This window comes from Balaenoptera ricei, chromosome 4 (genome assembly GCF_028023285.1).
Source record: "Balaenoptera ricei isolate mBalRic1 chromosome 4, mBalRic1.hap2, whole genome shotgun sequence".
Taxonomy (NCBI): domain Eukaryota; kingdom Metazoa; phylum Chordata; class Mammalia; order Artiodactyla; family Balaenopteridae; genus Balaenoptera; species Balaenoptera ricei.
Genome location: NC_082642.1, coordinates 67,681,462 through 67,703,390, shown reverse-complemented (window position 1 = coordinate 67,703,390; position 21,929 = coordinate 67,681,462). Strand labels below are relative to the sequence as shown.

The following is a 21,929-nucleotide window of genomic DNA, read 5'->3' as shown; positions in this document are numbered from 1 at the left end:
CTCACTTATTTCAATATAAATTTGGAGATGTGTTCCTTTGGAAAAAGACTTGAGCCCCCAGGTGTCATAAAATCATACTTAAGAAAGTAGCAGTTTGGTGGACTTCCCTGATGGTGCAGTGATTAAGAACCCATCTGCCAATGCAGGGGATACAGGTTCAATCTCTGGCCCAGGAAGATCCCACATGCTGCAGAGCAACTAAGCCCGTAGGCCATAACTACTGAGCCTGTGCTCTAGAGCCTGCGCGCCACAGCTACTGAAGCCCACACGCCTAGAGCCCGTGCTCCGCAACAAGAGAAGCCACCGCAATGACAAGCCCGCGCACCGCAATGAAGAGTAGCCCTCGCTCCCAGCAACTAGAGAAAGCCACAACGAAGACCCAACACAGCCAAAAAATAAATAAAAATTTTTTAAAATCATGCAAATAAATAAAATTTAAAGAAAAAGAAAGTAGCAATCTGACAACACATTATAATAGAAAAAGCAACTTTTGGAAAACATTAATAAAAATGCTAAAACTCCTAATTTTACAATGGTGAACTCAAAACCAACTCACCAAAAGCTTTACAAATGCAGGAAAGACCTAGAAGCCCACTGTAGTGACCTACCTCCTCTTCTCTCACAATTGTTCCAATCCAAGGGTGGCAATAACTAATATAATAGAAACAATAGATTCAGATTTTGCTTAACTCAAGATACTGCGTCTATGATCCAGGATTATCTTTAACAGTTTTTTCATGCTTCAAAATTGTAATGTTTCTTTCCTGAACTCTGCTCAGTAATTTTAGTACAATATGTATGTTGTCCCTGAAATATTTAAGGAGGCCTGTGACCAGAATGTATAGAAGCTGGCGTCTGACTATTGATTGGCAATTATATCAATGCTTGCCACCTGTTGCTCAACCTAATAATTTGTTTATCTTAGAGTTAGGCAAACCATGCCAAATCTGACCCAGCACATGTGTTTAGTAAATAAAGTTTTAACAGAACACAATCGCCCTTATTTTTTAACTTATTGTCTACAGCTGCTTCTGAAAGGCAAAGGTGAGTAGTCATGGCCCACAAAGCCTGAAATATTTACTATCTGGTCCTTTACAGAAAGAGGTTGCTCATCCCTGGTTTAACTAATAGCTGGTGTTCTCATTAAGCAATGTTTGTTTGAGCCATATTTACATATCCAAATGCTGAGGGAAGGAGGAATCAGAGTGCAGAATCAAGTCATCACGTCAGAGGACCCAACTTCTATGAATACAATGTGTGCTGTCCTTGGCAGTGAGACTTTACATTCTTCCTTGATTTCTTATAAATCCAATTTATAAAATAGATTTCTATTAGGTGACAGGCATCTACATGTCAAGTAGACTTCCTTTTTAGGTTGTCAGGGGAAGAAAATTTTTACAAGTGTTTCAATCAAAATGCAAATATTTGAAATTTACTTTGCCCCTCTCTAGTCTGATTTTTATAACTTGTTTTCTACCCCGTACATGTTCATGCAATATGAAAACCTCCTAGCTCATTTTATCTTATCATTAAACTAGGGCTTTGAAAAATATAAAAGGATTTCTGAAAGATTAGGTATTCTTAAATTATTGCCAGTTATTTTGAAATGTCAGTGGATAGCTTCTTTCTAATACCACATGTGTAAAAAGAGAAATGCTGAGTTGCGTAATCCTTCAAATGGTGGTGTTTTTTTCCCATTGTTAACCTTTAGAGTCCTAATTTTTGTCTGTCCTCAGCGAGAATCTAAACATTCTAATTCTTCAGCGGAGTACCATAGTAAGTTTATAGCTGCTCTGCCTTAGACAACATATATATTCAGGGAAGGAAAATTTCTAATTCAATTTACAATTATGTCAGGAAACAACACATATCTGCAGGCAAAGATAAGAAAAACATTCAGGGTACACAGTGATAGGTCTGCTTAAATAAATAAACTTTTGGTACTAGTGATTAGGTACACAGGATTATTATATGTCTAACTGGCCAACGTGACAATTTGGAATTACTTCCAGTCACATTTAATTGGATTTGGAATCTCTGGAGAAAAGAGAGGCCTAGCAGAGAAACAGCCATAAAAGTAAACTGTTTTTCCAAAGGGTGCTAAGCAATGAATTAATATCCATTGCACAATAGTTTTTAATATGCCCTCAGCTTAATAAGACTAATGCAGTGGTCGTACACACTAGATTCCAAAACTAATTCAATTAAACACAAAGGCTGGGGGAGGGGAGTGTTTGTTGAATTGGAAATTTTTTATTTTCAATTTTAAGGAGACTACTTTAATCAGAGGTGAATAATCTTCAACTTAGGTAAAGTCTGAGATATGCTTTAGTACCAGTATAATAGTTAGCTATATATGCTATGCTAGGTTTGAAGGTGTTCTAGAGTCTATAAAATATATGTTACTCTATAAATGCTTTGAAGTTTAATAAGAGGTAACCAAAACAAAGCATTCTCTCATAGTCTTTAAATATTCTTATACTGTACAAACAGAAAAGCAATGTAGAAGACAAATGGTGTGTTGCTTCTCTTACAGTTTTAGTTTTGGTACCAAAAAAAAAGACCTACTTTCTACATTCTAAAATGTGCCTTATGCTTTGCTTAATATTAGTCTAGTCAAATTTATACATTACAAAATCTTCTTCTTCGGTATTTATATATACTGCCTGTTATAGTTTTCCTTCTGTCCTATAAATTTGTTTTTTCAAAAAATCTGTCCTTGTTCTTAGGAGTGCCATGATTGCTGACTACATGTTCTGGCTCTGTGGAGGAAGTGAACAGTCTATAAGCAAGCTCATCAAACTATACTGGCAGGTAAAAATTGATGTCCCAACTAGGGAGGAGGAGCCCATTTCATTTTTAGAACCAAAATGAAGGATTGGTGCTTAAAAGACTGCTGAAAAAGGGAGCTCTGGGCATATCAATCAGAAGGACACTACTCAGTAGTAATGTATTTATAATGAAGTAGATTTTCTGAGACTAATTTTAAGGGCAAAATTCAAGGTTGTTAACCCTTGGCCCATACTTCAGTTTTACAACCCAATATAAATTTTAGACATCCCAGGAACTACTTTCCCTGGCGTGCTGCTATAATGACATGATCCTTTAAAAAATGAACACTGTATTTTCATAGATTCTTCTTAACCTATGACCTGTAAAAGCAGATGCTAGAAGTACTACCAATTACATAATAAAGGAAAATACAAAGATCCACTGTATTTGTGGGGTAACGTAGTACTTGAAACACTTAACCAGTAATAAACTGCAGATCATCTTTTTTATTTATTATTCAAAATGGCAGCAAGAAGTCATACCAAAGGTCAGTTAGATGTCAAGACGAGAGTCAGAATTTCCTAGAATTATAAAAATTTAGAATTTACTAGTTCAGTCTCCTTCACAACATACAAATCCGTTCTTATCCTATCCTCTCCCCACAAATTGTCAATGACTTTCTGATGAAATATATTCAAAGTGAAAAGCACACTTATCCCCAAAAAACATCTAATGTGCTAATTATTAAACTGTTTTCCTCATTAAAATAGATTTCTACTCCCTTAAAACTTCCATCAAGTAGTTCCCAGTGAGGCTACATGGACCCAATGGAAACCCACTTCCAAACGAAATATTTTCAAATATTTGAAAATCCAGTACAGAAGCCAACTCCCTCCTCCAAATCTTCTCGTCTCCAAACTGTGTGTGGCCTTTTTTTTCTTTGCATTTCAAGATGGTTTAATGTAATTGAACATGAACCTTTTCAACCAACTAGAATAAGATCTGCTAAAACACTAATATGAAAGTGAGAAACAGGGCTTCCCTGGTGGCGCAGTGGTTGAGAATCTGCCTGCTAATGCAGGGGACACGGGTTCGAGCCCTGGTCTGGGAAGATCCCACATGCCACGGAGCAGCTGGGCCCGTGAGCCACAACTACTGAGCCTGCGCGTCTGGAGCCTGTGCCCCGCGACAGGAGGGGCCGCGATAGTGAAAGGCCCGCGCACCGCGATGAAGAGCGGTCCCTGCACCGCGATGAAGAGTGGCCCCCACTTGCCTCAACTAGAGAAAGCCCTCGCATGAACCGAAGACCCAACACAGCCAAAAATAAAATAAAATAAATAAATAAAGTAGCTATAAAAAAAAAAAAAAGAAAAGTGCTTTAAAAAAAAAAAAAAAAAAAAACAAAAAAACTTCTTTAAAAAAAAAAAAAAAAAAAAAAAAAAGAAAGTGAGAAACAATTGTCAACAGTCTTCTGATACTTCCTGATTTTTCCCACATTTTCACTATTTTGTCTTGGCCCCTAGTTTTCTGTTTCTATATCACATGTTGTCTTCAGTAAACAATAAAGTATTAGGTTTATCATATAAAATTTTCATTAATTTATATGGTTCTGTCTAAATATTTGGAGCTCAATTTACCTAAAAATAAAGATTTAAATTAGTCCTAATATACTTGACACCTGTAAATTGACCTTAAAGTAGATAAAATTATTATTATTTCAAAAAATTATTAATTTGCTAGTAAGTGCAAGACTTTCCTAGGGGAGTCTGGAACATGCAAAATAGTAGTAGTTGCTTATGTATGTAAGTAAATAGTTGTAAAAAATTGCTAGATATGAAAAATAAGCAAATAATGTCTACTACATAGATATAGTAAAAGAAAAGGGCTTTTTATTAAAGTATTTCAGAGGCTTTTGAAGAAAGGTGGGAAAGGAGTTGAATCTTGAGGGTTAGATGATATTCAGCAGGCCTGGCATTTACTAGTTCCCAAACGAATGTTTGTTTCAATTTATTCATTCATTAAACAAACATATATTGAGTTACTACTGTTTTATCTACATTGAACTAGGAAAAAATAGATTCAACGTTGGTGCAACCTAAGACAGGTTAAGAGCTTGAAAATTTTGTAAATAAATTTTTGTCTGTTTTCTTTAGCTTTCAAAGAGCATTAATATCCCTATTTCATTTACTTAAAATAAAACAAAATTTTTTACTAAAAAAAATCTCCACTTACCAATACGTGCATGTTTGCTATACAAAAAAGGAATTAAAAGGGCTTCCCTGGTGGCGCAGTGGTTGAGAATCTGCCTGCCAATGCAGGGGACACAGGTTCGAGCCCTGGTCTGGGAAGATCCCACATGCTGCGGAGCAGCTGGGCCCGTGAGCCACAATTACTGAGCCTGCGCGTCTGGAGCCTGTGCTCTGCAACAAGAGAGGCCACGATAGTGAGAGGCCCGCGCACCGCGATGAAGAGTGGCCCCCGCTTGCCACAACTAGCGAAAGCCCTCGCACAGAAACGAAGACCCAACACAGCCATAAATAAATAAATAAATAAATATATTTTTTTTTAAAAAGGGAATAAAAAGAATACTATTATTTTACTATTCTGCATTAATTAAAGATAACAAAAACCTATTTGTCCTTGTATTCTCTTTTTCTCCTTTAATTTGAAGCAACGTGGTATATTGAAAAAGGGTCCTCGTCTGGAAGTCAGATCTGACTCAGTCCAAGTTCTAACACCAACATCTAACCTAAAACAGGCTAGTCTCTAGAGGCGCTTCAAGTAGAAAGTAAGAGGTAACTAGCATAAGACATTTGAGAAGGTCTATTCTTAAAGCCCATCTTAGCTCTAAAACCTCATGTTTTCAGGTACATCTAAATATGATGTCATACACCTACTGAATGGGAGAAAATATTTGCAAATGATATGACTAATAAGGGGTGAATATCCAAGGTACATAAACAGCTCATACAACTCAAATCAAACAAACAAACAAACTGATTAAAAAATGGGCAGAAGACCTGAATAGACATTTTTCCAAAGAGGACATGCAGATGGCAAACAGGCATCTGAAAAGATGCTCAAGATTGCTAACTATCAGGGAAATGCAAATCAAAACCACAATGAGATATCACCTCAAACCTGTCAGAACGGCCATCATCAAAAAGACCACAAATAGCAAATGTTGGCGAGGATGTGGAGAAAAGAGAACCCTCCTACACTGTTGGTGGGAATGTAAATTGGTGCAGCCACTATGGAAAACAGTATGGAGGTTTCTCAAAAAACTAAAAATAGAATTACCATATGACCCAGGAGTCCCACTCTTGAGTATATATCTGAAAAAAATAAAAACACTAATTTGAAAAGATACATGCACCCCAATGTTCATAGAAGCATTATTCACAATTACCAAGATATGGAAGCAAACTAAGTGTCCATCAACAGATGAATGGATAAAAAAGATGTGATATATATATATATATATATATATATATATATATATATAGTGTGTGTGTATCTATATACACATATATATACATATGTGGCATATATACACACACACACACACACACACACACACACACACAATGGAATACTACTCAGCCATAAAGAAGAATGAAATTTTGCAATTTGCGACATGGATGGACTTGGAGGGCATTATGCTAAGTGAAATAAGTCAGACAGAGAAAGACAAATATTGTCTGATGTCACTTATATGTGGAATCTTAAAAATAAAATAAACTGGTGAAGATAACAAAAAAGAAGCAGACTCAGTGATTACCAGTGGGGAGAGGGAAGAGGGGAGGAGAAATATAGGGGTAGGAGATTAAAAGATACAAACTATTCCGTATAAAATAACCTACAAGGATATATTGTACAACACAGGGAATATAGCCAATATTTTATAATAACTATAAATGGAGTACAAGCTTTAAAAGTTTTGAATCACTATATCATGCAACTGTAATTTATACAATATTGTACATCAACTATACTTCAATAAAAAAACAAACATGATGTCACAAATTTAAGGAAATTTGTAACATAATTACAAATGTAATTATGTTCTGGAAAAAAGTAACATGATTAGAAAACACATCCTGCAGATGAGTTCCATAAACAAAACCCCTCTAACCTGCCCCAACATCAGCACACCACACCAGTACCTCAATAGTTATATACTTCCTTCTGCTAGCCACTCTCTCCCTGATCTTAATTCAAATGCATACATCTTCCCACAAACCTTGCTCTGTTCTAAGTCAAAAGGGGTTTTTGGAACACTGCCAGAGAGTATGCAGTCCATGCCAACTTTAAAGACCGGGCTGTCCCACGACCCAAACCACCGTGGCAATTACACTGTTGAATGTAAGAATGCCCCACACATCACAGACTAGAAATTATGTCTGCATGTACATTTGTAGACATCCATTAAGGCTGAAGAGATAGGGGCTATTTTCACTACTTTTGTAAGTGGAGAAGTCACTATATATCTGCCTTTCAACCACATAAAATCCCTACCACCCTGGTCAGTTATTCTCTTAGAGATGTTAAACAGGGAATGGAAAATTTCAGAATGTAAAAATTTAAGAACAAGTCTACACCTACTCTCACAGATCGTTGACTTACAATCTCTCAGATGCAGAAGAACAGACCTTTGCTTTGGTGAGCTCAAGAACACCTTTCAACTGCATTAGGAATAGTTTCCATGTCGGCAACTCAGCAAGGAAAAAAGGCATAAAGCTCTACACTATATGACAACTCATACTGGGATATATCACTTTCATTAAAAGTGTTTGCACCCATTATTCTATAATAGTATCACCTCTTCAGAGCTAGAGAGAGTTGGAAATACCTTGTCACACCGTACCTGCATTCATACTTCTACAACCTGATACTCATCTTCTGTTATCAGCCAGCCTCCTCTTCTCAAACACCCCCAGACCTCATCACAATTCTGAACTAATTAGCAAAATGGGAAGTCCCTAGTCAGGCTGGGAATTAGCCATTTTGAAGCAGCGACTCTTATGTATTTATAAGTTGTTCCTAAAGTAATAAAATTATTCCAAGAAGAACTTTAGAGTAAACTCTAGTCTACCTCCCAAGCCCCCTGACCCTTAGATCCAAGGATAGATTTAATAGCCTCAGGAGCTGAGCTAGATTTAATAGCATCAGGAAATGTAAAAACAAACAAGTCTTCCTCTTCCACTCCTGTTTCCCTCTCCTGTTTTCTCGCCTTCGTTTTCAGCCATGCTCTCAGACACGTGAGTTATCTGGTGTGCAGCTTTATCTCCTGCAACGTGAGGAACAGGCCAACTCTGGTCTGCATCACTCAGCAAAGTGGAGTGAGAAAAGGCAATAACAGCTACTTTTGTTTCAGAACTCCCATGAAACGAGTACAGAGGAACCCCACTAAACAGGGGCAAGCTGCCTGATCAGTTCATTTCCCACCTTGATTGTTCATTTTAAATTTTCTTTTTCTTTCTTTCTTTCCTTCCTTCCTTTTACTTCCTTCCTTCTTTCTTTCTTTTTCTTTCTTTTCTTTCTTCCTTCCTTCCTTCCTTCCTTTCCTTCCTTCCTTCCTTTCTCTCTCTCTCTCTCTCTTTCTTTCAAGTCATAAACCCCTCTGAGAATCTGATTCAACTGATAAGCATCCACTTAAAAACAATACTCATAAACACATACACAGAAAAAAATGTGCTTATTATTTATCTCATTGTATTGGAAATTGATCTACACATAGTTAACAAAACAGCATTGACAAGGAATTATGGCTTTCTCACACTTGTGAGAAGGTTGTACACTTTTTCTGGAATAAGAAACTGAAATAACATATTTGACATTGAATCAATGTCAATGTTTCATTTAATGGCAATAAGAGGTAAAATTCTGATTCACGAAGTCTGATAGCAGATGGAGTCAGAGCTCCTGTAGCTCACAATATCTCACATGGGGGATGTGTCAAGAAATATCAAAATTCATATTACATCATTTCCTTTGTCCTCAAGTCAATGAGATTATCTTTGTTAACTTCATATTATCAAGGTTATCTATGTCAGCAATTTGTTTCCATTCTAAAGTCATCTGGACAAAAAATGACCTTCATAAGACATAAGCCATTTGCAGAGTGTCTGTAGATTTTTGTCTCTAGAAACCCTCCAGACTTTATCAGTCTCACCTCCAATATTAGAAAATTCAGATTTCTGTCTGACTCCACCAACCTCATTCAGAATAACAGCTCGACCAAAAAAACTCATCGTTCTTCAGCAGTATCTCTAATAGTAAATTCAGCATTTTGATCAAAAGATTTGCCTCATTTATGTAACTAAGATATGAGCCATTATAAAGCTAGTCCTGGAATGAACTTCTCACATCCAATTTGTTCTAAGAAGGGGTTTCTTTTCTCTTAAAAAAAAGTTAAAAGGATTAACCAAACCAAATCTCTCCTAAATCTCTTCTCTGGATTGCCAACACACTTCTCTAACAGGAAAGAACCTCATAGTGTGCTCTTACATCCTGACAAAGATTTACTGAAAAGGCAATGATTTGAGTTCTTGGCTCTGAGGAAGTTGAAGACTTTCACAGCAGTAGAAGGACCTCTTCGGGGATTGTTGGAAGGGCTGTTGACACTAACACGGGCCCATGTAAAAAGCCTGACATGTGGAGCATCTTTCCTTAGTGAAGCAGCAGAGGCTGAGGAAGTGCCAACTTCTCAGGTCCTCCATCTGTGCAGAGAATACCAAGACTTCCCATCCAATTCAAGTTGTACTTGGCATTGAAATGTGCACCATCTTAAAGATATCAATGGCCTAAATGGTTTCCAAGGTGGGCTCACCAAAAAGAAATATTTTTTGGTGTAATTAGTCTACTTTCAAGGGACAAAATCAGGAGCTGGCTGCCCTGAGAGACAAAAGATTTTCCCCAGGCACATGCTTGAGGAAGATGGTGCACAGTTTGTGGTCCCCTAAAGCCCTTCCATGGCTTTCAGGGGTTCACAGACCATAGGATAAGACACTTGCACTACTCCTTCTCTTTCCAACAGCCCTTTTTCACTTTGGTATTGGGCCTAACAGGAGACATTTACTGCTTCCAGCACTCAAAGCAAAAAATAGCACCCAGAATGTTAGTGTCATATAGTGCCTCCTCAGACGGCACTGTAGACATTCAAGCTTGAAACCTTTCCGATCCAGTGTCTCCAGAATCCTCTTAAGTTAGTGGATAGCCTTCTTCTTTACTTTCAAATTGTATTTGTCATTCATACTCATTCAGCACATATTTATCAAGCACTTATTAGTGACCATGTGTTAAGCACCGTGCTATGTGTTGGATATACAGCAGTGAACGAACGAGACATCACCCTGTCTTCAAAAGCACATATTCTAGCACAAAATACTTACCAAGAAAAACAACTGGGACTTAAATTAGACATCACTTCTTAGTCTGTTTTTCTTCCACAATACCGTCAAAGTACTAAAAACCATCATGGTTTGACATGAAACTCAAACCAATAAAATTGAGAATATTTTGGTATAGTTGTTTTGTTGGCAATTTAAAAATTCAGTGCTTATGTTAATTCAACAAGTATTTGTGTGTGTGTGTGTGTGTGTGTGTGTGTTTTAAGTTCAGAATTGCAGACAACCTTTGTGCTTTAGCTGAGTTTGGGATTCATCGGAATATTTGGAGAAGGTTACAGTTTTCCAAGAGTCTTTTGTCTCATTGGTTTCTGTACTCACAGGTGTCTTCATGCAAATTCTAAGGTCTTAGCTATTAGCTTCTTCCTTCAAAAGTAGAGATCAAGGTAGCAGCAAGCTAAAGGATTTCTCTGCACTAACCAGAGAATGAGGTAGTCTACCTTAACACTGAAGAGAAGTTGACCTCTTAGACTTAACTTTACACTCCAGTTCTTTGTTTTTCTTCTTGATATTGCAAAATCATCCCAATATTAGTCATTTACCTGGTAAAAAGTTATGATATCTCAACCTCAGAATAAAAATAAAATCTTTAATATGAAATTACAGGCAAAGTAAGGTCAAGGAACCACAAAATTTTTATTATCTTTAACAAAACACCTACATATTCTGGAGAAGAAAAAATGTGTTCTCTCTAAAGATTTTCTTCTTGTGAAAATTTTTTCCACAGAAGGAACAAAATAGAAATGCCCTATGAGCATTTCTCTTAAATGGCCTGTACTTACAGTTTATTTATTTATTTATTTATTTAGCCTGTCAGGCAGAGAGTTTATAAAATATTTGGACAAGGCGTGTCTGAGTACAATCTAGGGCTTACAGTATTTGTTTTTTGTTGTTGTTGCTGTTGTTGTTTTATATATTTTTTTGATAAATATATTCAATAAAGCCTTTATTGAATTTGTTACAATATTGCTTCTGTTTTATGTTTTGGTTTTTTTTGGCCGCAAGGCATGTGGGATCTTAGCTCCCCGACCAGGGATCAAACCAGCACCCCCAGCACTGGAAAGCAAAGTCTTAACCACTGGACCACCAGGGAAGTCCCTAGGGCTTATAATATTTGAATTATATATAATTTGAGAAACACCAAAGCTACTAACCTAAAAATATTTTCCCTATCAATTGCCATATATTATGCTTAAATTCCCACCATTTGGCATTAAGTCTCTAGTCATCCCCAAGTACTATGAAAAAGAAATTTTATCTAGAAGTGCTTAACTCATTAATGGGTGACCCCTAGACACAGTTGTGGGAATTAGTTTGAGACTTTCCTAATCTCTTTGGAAACATGAAAACAGAATCCTGAAGGAACAAGATGAGGAAGGAAAGGTAAGCTCTGATGAGGAAAGGTGACAACGTTCTGGAATATAGGGAATGTAGACTGACCAGAGGGATCTTATGGAAGCAATGGATATCTGTGCTTCACTCTATGAAGGAAAGGAAGCAAAAGGAAACAGGCAATATAGAGCAGTAGAATGAGGTCAAACCTCAGATTCACAAGATATAACTTCTAGTTCCAATGCTAGGATTCAATTGTGGGTAAATTACTTCATTTCTGTATTAGTCAGCTACTGCTACAATAATGCTGTATAACAAATCACTCTAAAACTCAGTGACTTATAATAATCATCAGGTTAACTTGGGTTTGACTGATCTAGGCTGGTCTTGGCTGGGCGTGGTTAGGCTTAGCTCTAAGCTGCAAAAAGGCCCAAGTGTGATCCACATGTCTCTCATCCTCCTTAGACCAATGGCTACCTGATGTCTGTTCTTCTTATGGCAAAATGCAGGATTCTAAGAGAGAAAGCAAAACCGTAGAAGCACATTTCAAGCCTCTGCTCATACCATGCTTGAAACATTCCATTAGCCAAAGAAAAGCATGTGGTCAAGCCCAAGGACATAAATTCTTCTGCTTACTGCAAAGCCATGACAAAGCTATTGATATGATATTGCTATAGGGAGGGGGTAAATTGAGACCAGCAATGTAATCTACCACAACTGCTCTAGACTTTAGTTTCTGCTGCTATATGATGAGGAAGCTGGCTTAGGTCAATGGTTCTCAAACACTGGTCCAGCTGCATCAGAGGCACTTGGGAAAACATTTGAAGTATTAGATCCTCAGAGTTGGGTGAGGTTCTGAAAATCATATTTGCCTACTGACCCCCTACTAGGTGATTCCGCTGCGTAATCATGTGCTAGATGGCCTTTAAGACCGTTTATAATTTTTTTTAAGTTAATAACCAACTTAGGCTACCATAGAGTTTATGTAGGGCTTCCCTAGGTGCAAAGGTAGAGTGGCAGATGACCTGCACAGGTGATGCTGCCTAGCTGACAATGTAACTGATATAATCCATAAGCCCCAGATTCTTCCCTCCCTCAGTCTTACCACTATATATAGATGCCTCCAGTAAATGAGGCAAACTGTGCTTCCCATTTTTAAAGATCAACAACTGCTCTCCCTCTCTCACCATGATGTCAGTCAGGTTTTCTTGCCCACCTCCCATCCTGAAAGCAGACTCCTTGGCTGCATCAGGATCCTTGCCTACATTCAGTGTTACATCTGGACAATGGGCACTGCAATATTTTTTAGTCACTTGCCTACAAAGAGATTTGTCCATTAAGCTAGGCAATATTAAAATTCTCATTTTATGAATTCTCATACTTTTTAGTTAGAAGAGAGCTTCTTTTCCTAGGTCTTAGATAAATGTAGAAATGAATTTCTCATCTAATTATTCATTCCTGTTTATATATTCTTTAATGATATGTTCCTATGGTTACCAGCGTTGTTAAATGCTGCCTGTGTTTCATTTTGCTTTGATGCTATTTGAGGTAGTATGCCAGTAAAAGAGGTTCACTTTTAAATAAAAGATGTAATTGAGGCATGTATTTGATCCAAGGTTGAGTGTTCCCGTGAAGGAGACAGTGACCGTGACATTATTTTCTGTTTGTATAGTTTTGCATAGTTTTTCTGTTGATGTTCTGTGAGTGTCCCAGGGACTAGGAAGGAAGAAAGGAAGAAAGGAAGTAAGGAAAGAAAGGAAGGAGGAAGACAGGGATGGAGGGATGGAGGAAGGAGCCTCAACCATACACATATTAAATTCATGCATACATATCAGTACTACATATTCGATGGCATTGATTTGACCAGACTGTCAAGTAGGTAAGGTTGCTTTATACCTGCCCCATCCCTCTCTTCTCCCCACACTGTCCCTCCTCCTCAGTCCCACATGTACGTGTGAAGAGGCAAAGCTTTCTTTGAAAACTGAGTCAAACACTCAATTACTTCACCTCAGTGTGAATTCTAGTCAAAGTGCCACCTCTTCGGAGGTTGTGTGCCTTTAAAACCCTAATTCTCACTGAGAAATAAACAGCTTTGTCTCCTGCTAAAACAAGTCAGGCATCCAGATCATACAAGAATGTGGAGACAGAGCCTCAGAATGTGCCCTGCAGGGGGCAGCACACTTCACTTGTACATCAGCCCTATCTATCTGCAAGTTGATAATTCAAGCTCCTTCGGAAAAGAGTGACATCATATCAAGCAAGAAAATTAATCCTCAGCCACTCCCAAAGAAATATTTACTTAGTACTCTTCTTCAGAAATATATGTGTGTGTGTGTGTGTGTATATATCTTTTTCATGGTGCTGGTTTGCTTTTGCAGTAATATCCATAGGCGATTAAACAGAGTCAGCTTTTCCTTTTCTTTTTTTCCCTCCTAAAAAGTTTTTTGGGTTTCCGACAGTTCTTACGGTAGAAAAAAAAAGTAACCTCTAAATTTCTTTTCATTTTCCTTCATTTGAGAATGAGGTGGGTTTCAGAGATCTAAGGCAATTTGGGCCTTCTTTTACCTGAACAAATTTAGGTATAACTATTTGATTCCCAGAAGTCCTGTGGCTATTCTGCTCGGTTGCCATGAGGTTATTTTATTTATTGATACATAGAGGCTTTGCCTTCCAGTTCAAATTTGTGAACATGTTGACTCCTTCTTTGTTTTTGTTTGCATCCAAAAATCAAAAATTGTTATGAGCAAAACCAAATTTAGAGGGGTTTATGGTTATCTTTCATATTTCCCACAGATACTTATGGGTTATTGATTTACAAGCTTGCTGATAAATTGAGGTCACATTTTTTTAGCAGTTGGAGATGTGGAATAACTATTCCATGAACTTACGAAATTTTTTAAGCTGTGTTCACCCAGGTATAAGATAATCTGTGAAGGTCAAAGCTTTTAATGTTTTTATCTATATTCAGCCATCTTTTTGATGGTATTGCACACCAATTAAAAATAAATTCTCCTCTTTTCTTGAAGTCATATGATTGTATTTTCCTCACTGATCTTTTTTCTAATAGATCTTTATTGGAGTATAATTGCTTCACAATACTGTGTTAGTTTCTGTGGTACAACAAAGTGAATCAGCCAAATGCATACATATATACCCATATCCCCTCCCTCTTGAGCCTCCCTCCCACCCTCCCTATCCCACCCCTCTAGGTGGTCACAAAGCACCGAGCTGATCTCCCTGTGCTACGCAGCTACTTCCCATTAGCTATCTATTTTACATTCGGTAGTGTATATATGTCATGCTACTCTCACTTCGTCCCAGCTTCCCCATCCCCACCGTGTCCTCAAGTCCATTCTCTATGTCTGTGTCTTTATTCCTGCCCTGCCACTAGGTTCATCAGTACCTTTTTTTTTTTCTTTTAGATTCCATATATATGTGTGAGCATATGGTATTTGTTTTTCTCTTTCTGACTTACTTCACTCTGTATGACAGACTCTAGGCCCATCCACCTCACTACAAATAACTCAATTTCGTTTCATTTTATGGCTGAGTAATATTCCATTGTATATATGTGCCACATCTTCTTTATTGATTCATCTGTGCATGGACACTTAGGTTGCTTCCATGTCCTGGCTATTGTAAATAGTGCTGCAATGAACATTGGGGTACATGTCTCTTTTTGAATCATGGTTTTCTCAGGGTATATGACCAGTAGTGGGATCGCTGGGTCATATGGTAGTTCTATTTTTAGTTTTTTAAGGAACCTCCATACTGTTCTCCATAGTGGCTGTATCAATTTACATCCCCATCAACAGTGCAGGAGGGTTCCTTTTTCACCACACCCTTTCCAGCATTTATTGTTTCTAGATTTTTTGATAATGGCCATTCTGACCGGTGTGAGGTGATTCTCACTGAGGTTTTCTCATCTGTAACGTGAGATATTAATGCTTGTTTTCCAGTGTTGCCTTAACAAATAAACAGAATTTATTTATAGCACTTAGTCAATGTCCAGTGAACACAATTAATAAATGAGTTTTCCAGATTTATCAATGAATTAAACAAAATCTACATAGGTAGAGTGCAAGAGCAGGTTGCTCTCTGGTGACAGAGTCAGTTCATACAACCTATGTCTTGTCTTCATATTAAACATCCTAGGAGTCTTTCAACTTCTTCTACAATATACACTTTTTTCAAGGGCATCCTTGACTTTTCCACTCAAAGTTGTCTTGCATAGCAGCCCGAGAGGTAAAACAGATTCTTGGTAGAAAAAGCAGTACAAGCCTGGGAACCCAGTTCTTGTCCCAATCTTACCATGCTGTGGGGGCCAGCCATCCACACCCTAAGACCACCAGTCAAGAAATACAATCAGGGACTTCCCTCGTCGTGCAGTGGTAGAGAATCTACCTTCCAATGCAGGTGACACGGATTCCATCCCTGGTCAGGGAACTACGTTCCCACATGCCACAGGGCAGCTAAGCCTGCGTGCCACAACTACTGACCTCACGCGCCTCAATGAGAGAGCCCGCGTGCTGCAAACTACAGAGCCCATGCGCACTGGAGCCTGCACGCCACAACTAGAGAAGAGACAACCCGCACGCCACGACTAGAGAGAACCCCATGCGCCGCAAGGAAAGATCCCGCATGCCTCAACGAAGATCCTGCGTGCAGCAGTTAAGACCCGACGCAGCCAAAAAAAAAAAAAAATATTAAAAATAAATAAATAAGTAAAATATAAAAGAAAAAGAAATACAATCAGAAAACAACATACATACCGTTAGCAAAAGGAATATCTACTTTCAGGTAACTAAACAAAGTATAGAGATGAAACACACAACAACCACAACAAAAAGGGTCCTAAACTGTGTTGGCATTTACCACTGAACAAGGGCTGAAGCTTGTTAGTAATACCCAGTTGTGCTTATGAAATAATTACTGGTAATACAGCTATGTATTCCTGTGATACCTTTTGGTGATTCATTTTAAGTCATCAAGAATAAAAGCTCTGTGGCATCCTAAAGAGTCTGGAGGCTGCTGAAACCCACACTTGTAGCTCTGAGTTTCTATCAGCTAGTGTTTCTCCAATGTGCAAGCAGAAAATTATTCAGGGTCTTTAGAACAAGAACATATTTTATATTCTATTTCCAAATTATATGTGCTTTGCCATTAAATAAGTTAGACCAACCCAAGCACATTATTAACTTCCTCCATCAAGAAGCCTTTCATTTAATTTTTGTAAATGTTTCTCTTTGAGAGAGGCATGCTAATTGATAGCATATCCTAAATCTTATGAGCGGTTGGTGGACAAAACAGTCTTCTTATGGCCAGTAGGAGTGAAGGATAAATATTCTCTTTTGTGTTAGGATTATTGTTGTGAAGAGGATCTTGACCTGGTTTAGTTTTGATGTGGTCCATTTGTTTCTTTGTTAGCATTAGAGTCAAATTCTCCTTGTCTCTGAAGACAGGAATTAGACAGTCATGAAAAAAGAAAATGGAAACTAATACTTGATCTTATACTTCTAGGAAACAATCTAATTACAAAGATGAAAATTCTCTCAATGTAAGAGAGAGCATTGGTTCAAGAGACTTGTGTTCTTGTCTTGCTTCCATCTCTAATTTTGTGACCTCAAGTGAGTCACCAGAACTAACAATCCTCAGTTTCCTGATTATAAAGTTGAGTGATTTTAAAATAATATCTTAGGTCCCTTCCATCTCTTTAGTTCCATGCTGAAGGGGCGTGGAAATAAAATCCTGCTACAAAATCTAAATGATTAAAAATTAACACAGGGTAAATTTTGGGCATTAAATGCTGAAGTTATTCAGCTAATGGAAGCATCATATATAATCAAAACCTTAGCCCTAACCTCATTGGCGAGTGAACAGTGGAGTACATACACATACACACACCCACACACAATATGTGGTATATATATATATATGTTCAAAATTCTATAATACTCTATACACTGCAAAACTAAGGTAAATTAAATACTTTAGAATTTAAAATGGTATTTATTGTGACTGTTTTAAACAGGACAGGTTGCAAAGTAGAGAATTCAAAACAGCTATATAAAAATTTGCTTACCTTCGTACAAGTAACCTGTCCATAGAATATTTGGTAATTTTCAGAAAATGCAAATAAAAATTTAAATACCTTGATTTACACTGCATGACAATATTTATAACTTTCATATCACTGGGCTAATAAATGCAATGGAAAAGCTGCCAAATATTCCTTTATATTAGAAAAATATGGAACTTACAGTGAAGGTTGTTTAATAAAAGAACTCTCATAAATCCAAGGAAATATTTCAGCATTAAAATGTTGATTATCAAGGCAGGGGCAAACAATCAATTATTACATATTGTATTCTGACATATCACTATATTAATAAAATTATCATAAAAATGTCAATCCAGGCTATTTCATAAATGATACTATGAAGAGGTTTATAGGTAAGTCTCAAGGTAAGATATTCTGCTCCTTAGGAAAATCTGCTCTTTAGGTTAAATCTAAATTTCAAGAAAATTGAAATCTTTCTAATTAAATCTATATATATTCAAAGGGATTAAGTTTGAAAAATATTGCTCAAAAATTTTATTTTTCCATTTTCTAGAAAATTCTAGGTATCATTCAAATTTTCATCATTATTAATATAATAACAAAGAGCCATATTAACCACTAAGGGCTAAAGGTTCCCATTCAATCATTTATAGCTTTCAAGTATAGCACTGCTTCCTTTGAATCTAATAATGTCAATTCTGAAGATAAAACAATACAATCATATTCGTCCACTAGGAATACTTACTTAGATGGACTTTAGGAGGATTAAAGGGTAGGATATATAAAAACATTTATCACACTGCTAAATGAAAAGTTATTTTATCTTAAAGTAGCTTTTTTTTCTTTACTTTTTTTATAACACATAAGGCTTAGTAGAAAAAAAAATGGATTATGAGAGAGATTCCAATTTTCCTTTATTATTGTATATTAGGGTAGACTAACTACTACAACAAACAACTCCAAAATTTCAGTAACTTAAAACAATAAACGTTGATTTCTCACTCACAGTATAGTCCAATGTGGGTGTTCCTGGTTGGTTCTCCTCCAGTCAGCAACAGGAGAACCCATACTCCTTCCATCCTGTAGCTCAATCTTCCTCCACATCCTGGGAGTCTTCCTCTCTAGGCAGCTGATAAGGAAAGGAAATAGAAGAGGTTTCTATTCTAGGCAGGATTTTATGGGCTAAGCCTGGAAAGAGTATCACTCCTGCCTACAAATTGGCCTTCACTCAACCACATGGCCACACCTAACTGCAAGGGAAACTGCCTAACCACGTGTCCAGGATATATATATATATATATATGTGTATGTGTGTGTGTGTGTGTGTGTGTGTGTGTGTGTGTCTATACATGCACACATATATATATATTATAAAATTGTTCTAAAATTCTGTAGCACTCGCACATACTGCAAAACTAAATTAAATACTTCAGAATTTAAAATGATATTTATTATGACTGTTTTTAAACAGGAGGGTAAAGCCCAGGAGGTAAAAACATAATTTTCCAAAGACAAAGTGAAATATAATATTTGAGACCCTAATTCTAAATTCCATAAAATTAAAAAGCTGTTTATTCTTAGAAAAGTCACTTATGCCTCTCCAAGTCACTTAAGTCATCTGCAATTCAGTGAATTGAGCTGGAAAATTCCCAAGGTTGCTTCCAGATCTAATCTTGTAAGTAAAGCAATTACTGCAATTATGGTCAACCCGGATACCGGGGGCATTAAAGGAATAATTTGATAATAATATATAATAATTTTATCACATTTTCTAATTAGTGATAACAGGAATTCTACTTACTGATTCACCATCATTGGACACATTGTTAAAAGTTACAATTTATCCAAATCCTCCAGCAAAAAGATAGGGGGAAAAAATTTCATGATCCTGTCATCCTGGAAATGTTTGAGGTTTATGGTTACTGCAAGATTTATCCTGAGAACTTTGGGTGCTCTTAAAAATTCACCAGGAAGAATCAACCCCTTTGGTTTAGAAGTCATCTTTTCCCTCTACTTTGCTTTTCCTTTACTCTTAATGGAGTAGCTCTCTCCCTGGTCTCTCCCAGTCTTTCCTGGTTTACAATTATCCTAGGCAAGTTGATTTCTGAGGTAGCAAAGGGCTCTTTTTTGCTTAGCTGAAGTATAAGTAGAAATTATTATGTTACTGTTTGTAGAGGAAATGAGCTGCCCACAGACACTCTTGGTTTATGTAACTATAAGGTTTAAAACTTGCTAGCAGGAGAATAACAATAGAGAGTTATTAGGACTTGCAAATGTAAACACCTAATTTCAAAGCTCTTCTTTGTGTAGCAGCAAAGAAAGCATAATTAATAGCAATGTACACTTAACAACAGGACACCTGAACTGATTGTTTTCCCCATTCTCTGCACACTTGCAACATTTATTGACACCAGAGAAACTCACACATTGGGAAAGAATGACTCAGTTGCAGAAAATTTTTGTCAAGTTAAAAACTATCATTTGAAATCTGCCTTCATTTTCAGTGAAGCTTACTTTTTTACAAGCTGCAATTTCTCATCTGTTCTCTTTATTTTCAAAGATTTTCAAAAGAAAATCTTTGACTGATAGTAAAAAGTAAATTAAAATTTATATTTTAATATCTATCATTCTTACAAAATATCTGTTTTTAAAAATCTTTAAATTTAAAATCTTCAATTTGCACATATTAGACTGTTCATGCATCATTAAAAATCTACAAACAACAAATACTGGAGGGGGTGTGGAGGAAAGGGAACCCTCCTACACTGTTGGTGGAAATGTAAATTGGTGGAAAACAGTATGGAGGTTCCTCAAAAAACTAAAAATGAAGTTGCCATATGATCCAGCAATTCCACTCGTGGGCATATATCCAGACAAAACTATAATTCGAAAGATACATGCACCCCTATGTTCATAGCAGCACTATTCACAACAGCCAAGACACGGAAACAACCTAAATGTCCATCAACAGATGAATGGATAAAGAAGATGTGGTACATATTATACAATGGAATACTACTCAGCCATAAAAAAGAATGAAATAATGCCATTTACAGCAACGTGGATGGACCTAGAGATTATCATACTAAGTGAAGTAACTCAGAAAGAGAAAGACAAACACCATATGATATCACTTATATGTGAAATCTAAAATATGACACAAATGAACTTATCTACAAAACAGAAACAGACTCACAGACATAAAGAACACACTTGTGGTTGCCAGGGCGAGGGGGTTGGGGGGAGGGATGGACTGGGAGTTTGGGATTAGCAGGCACAAACTATTATATACAGAATGGATAAACAGCAAGGTCCTACTGTACAGCACAGGGAACTATATTCCATATCCTATGATAAACCAGAGTGGAAAAGAATATGAAAAAAATGTGTATATATATATATATAAATATATATGTATAACTGAATCACTTTGCTGTACAGCAGAAATTAACACAACATTGTAAATCAACTATACTTCAATAAAATACATTTTTAAAAAATGGACATAGACTGCTCATGAAAGACAAGTCCAATTCTAAATTATCAAATTATTACCATCACAAAATGAAAACCTGATATTTTGGTGTCCAACCAAAAACCGTCAAAAATTCCCACTATTTTAAATAATAATAATTATAATATTTATAATTACAGTAATAATATGTTAAAGCTAAATATTTTCTAGATTGCTTCACAAATGAGTCATTCAATAAAGTACCAGAAATGTTATATATCTGTATATTTATATTTAAAATGCAATTTAAAAGTTTAAATATGTATATTTAAAATTACTTCACAATATTTCTTCTTGGGGCTCTAATAATTTCCTTTGAGAAAATATCTCCATGGAAAGTTCAATTCTTATTCTTGCATACACACTCTGCTCACTCACCCACTTCCTTACTCATCTTCAAGATGGAGGGCAGAAGCCACAAAAGAACCCCATTTCTACTGGCTCTGAGTGGGGAGCTCTAGAGGGAGGCCATGCTCTAGCACATACCCTCCTGAGTAGAGAGCCCTGTGAAAGCCTGAATGCCATACCTTGAGCATCAAGCCAAGAGCACAATGCCTTAAACAAGCAGACCAAGGTGCCACACAAAAACCACACTTCAGCCACTTGCAAAAAAAAAAAAGCCTAGTGTAGGCTCTTGGACACGAGTTTTCTTGTCCTGCTGTGTGATGGCTTAGCAAAGCTACCCTGCCAGCAGTTACTTAAGCTGCCAGCAGTTGGAAAAGAAATGGGATGGAGAGAGTGTTTTCTTCTGTCCTGGCCTTACTGGGATACTGTTAATACCTTTCTGGAAGCAAACTAGAGGATTAAATACCTTCACTAAATTTTTTGATCCAGAATTTAA

At 36.8% G+C, this 21,929-nt stretch overlaps 1 protein-coding gene across 1 annotated transcript in view; it reads left to right on the top strand.

Annotated features, from left to right (window-relative positions):
• SPATA16 (spermatogenesis associated 16) overlaps positions 1 to 21,929 on the top strand; it is a 225,806-nt gene that overhangs the window by 135,175 nt on the left and 68,702 nt on the right. The window contains exon 4 of the mRNA XM_059922009.1: positions 2,730 to 2,814. Coding sequence (XP_059777992.1) covers positions 2,730 to 2,814 — 85 coding nt within the window. The remainder of the gene's footprint in view (positions 1 to 2,729; positions 2,815 to 21,929) is intronic.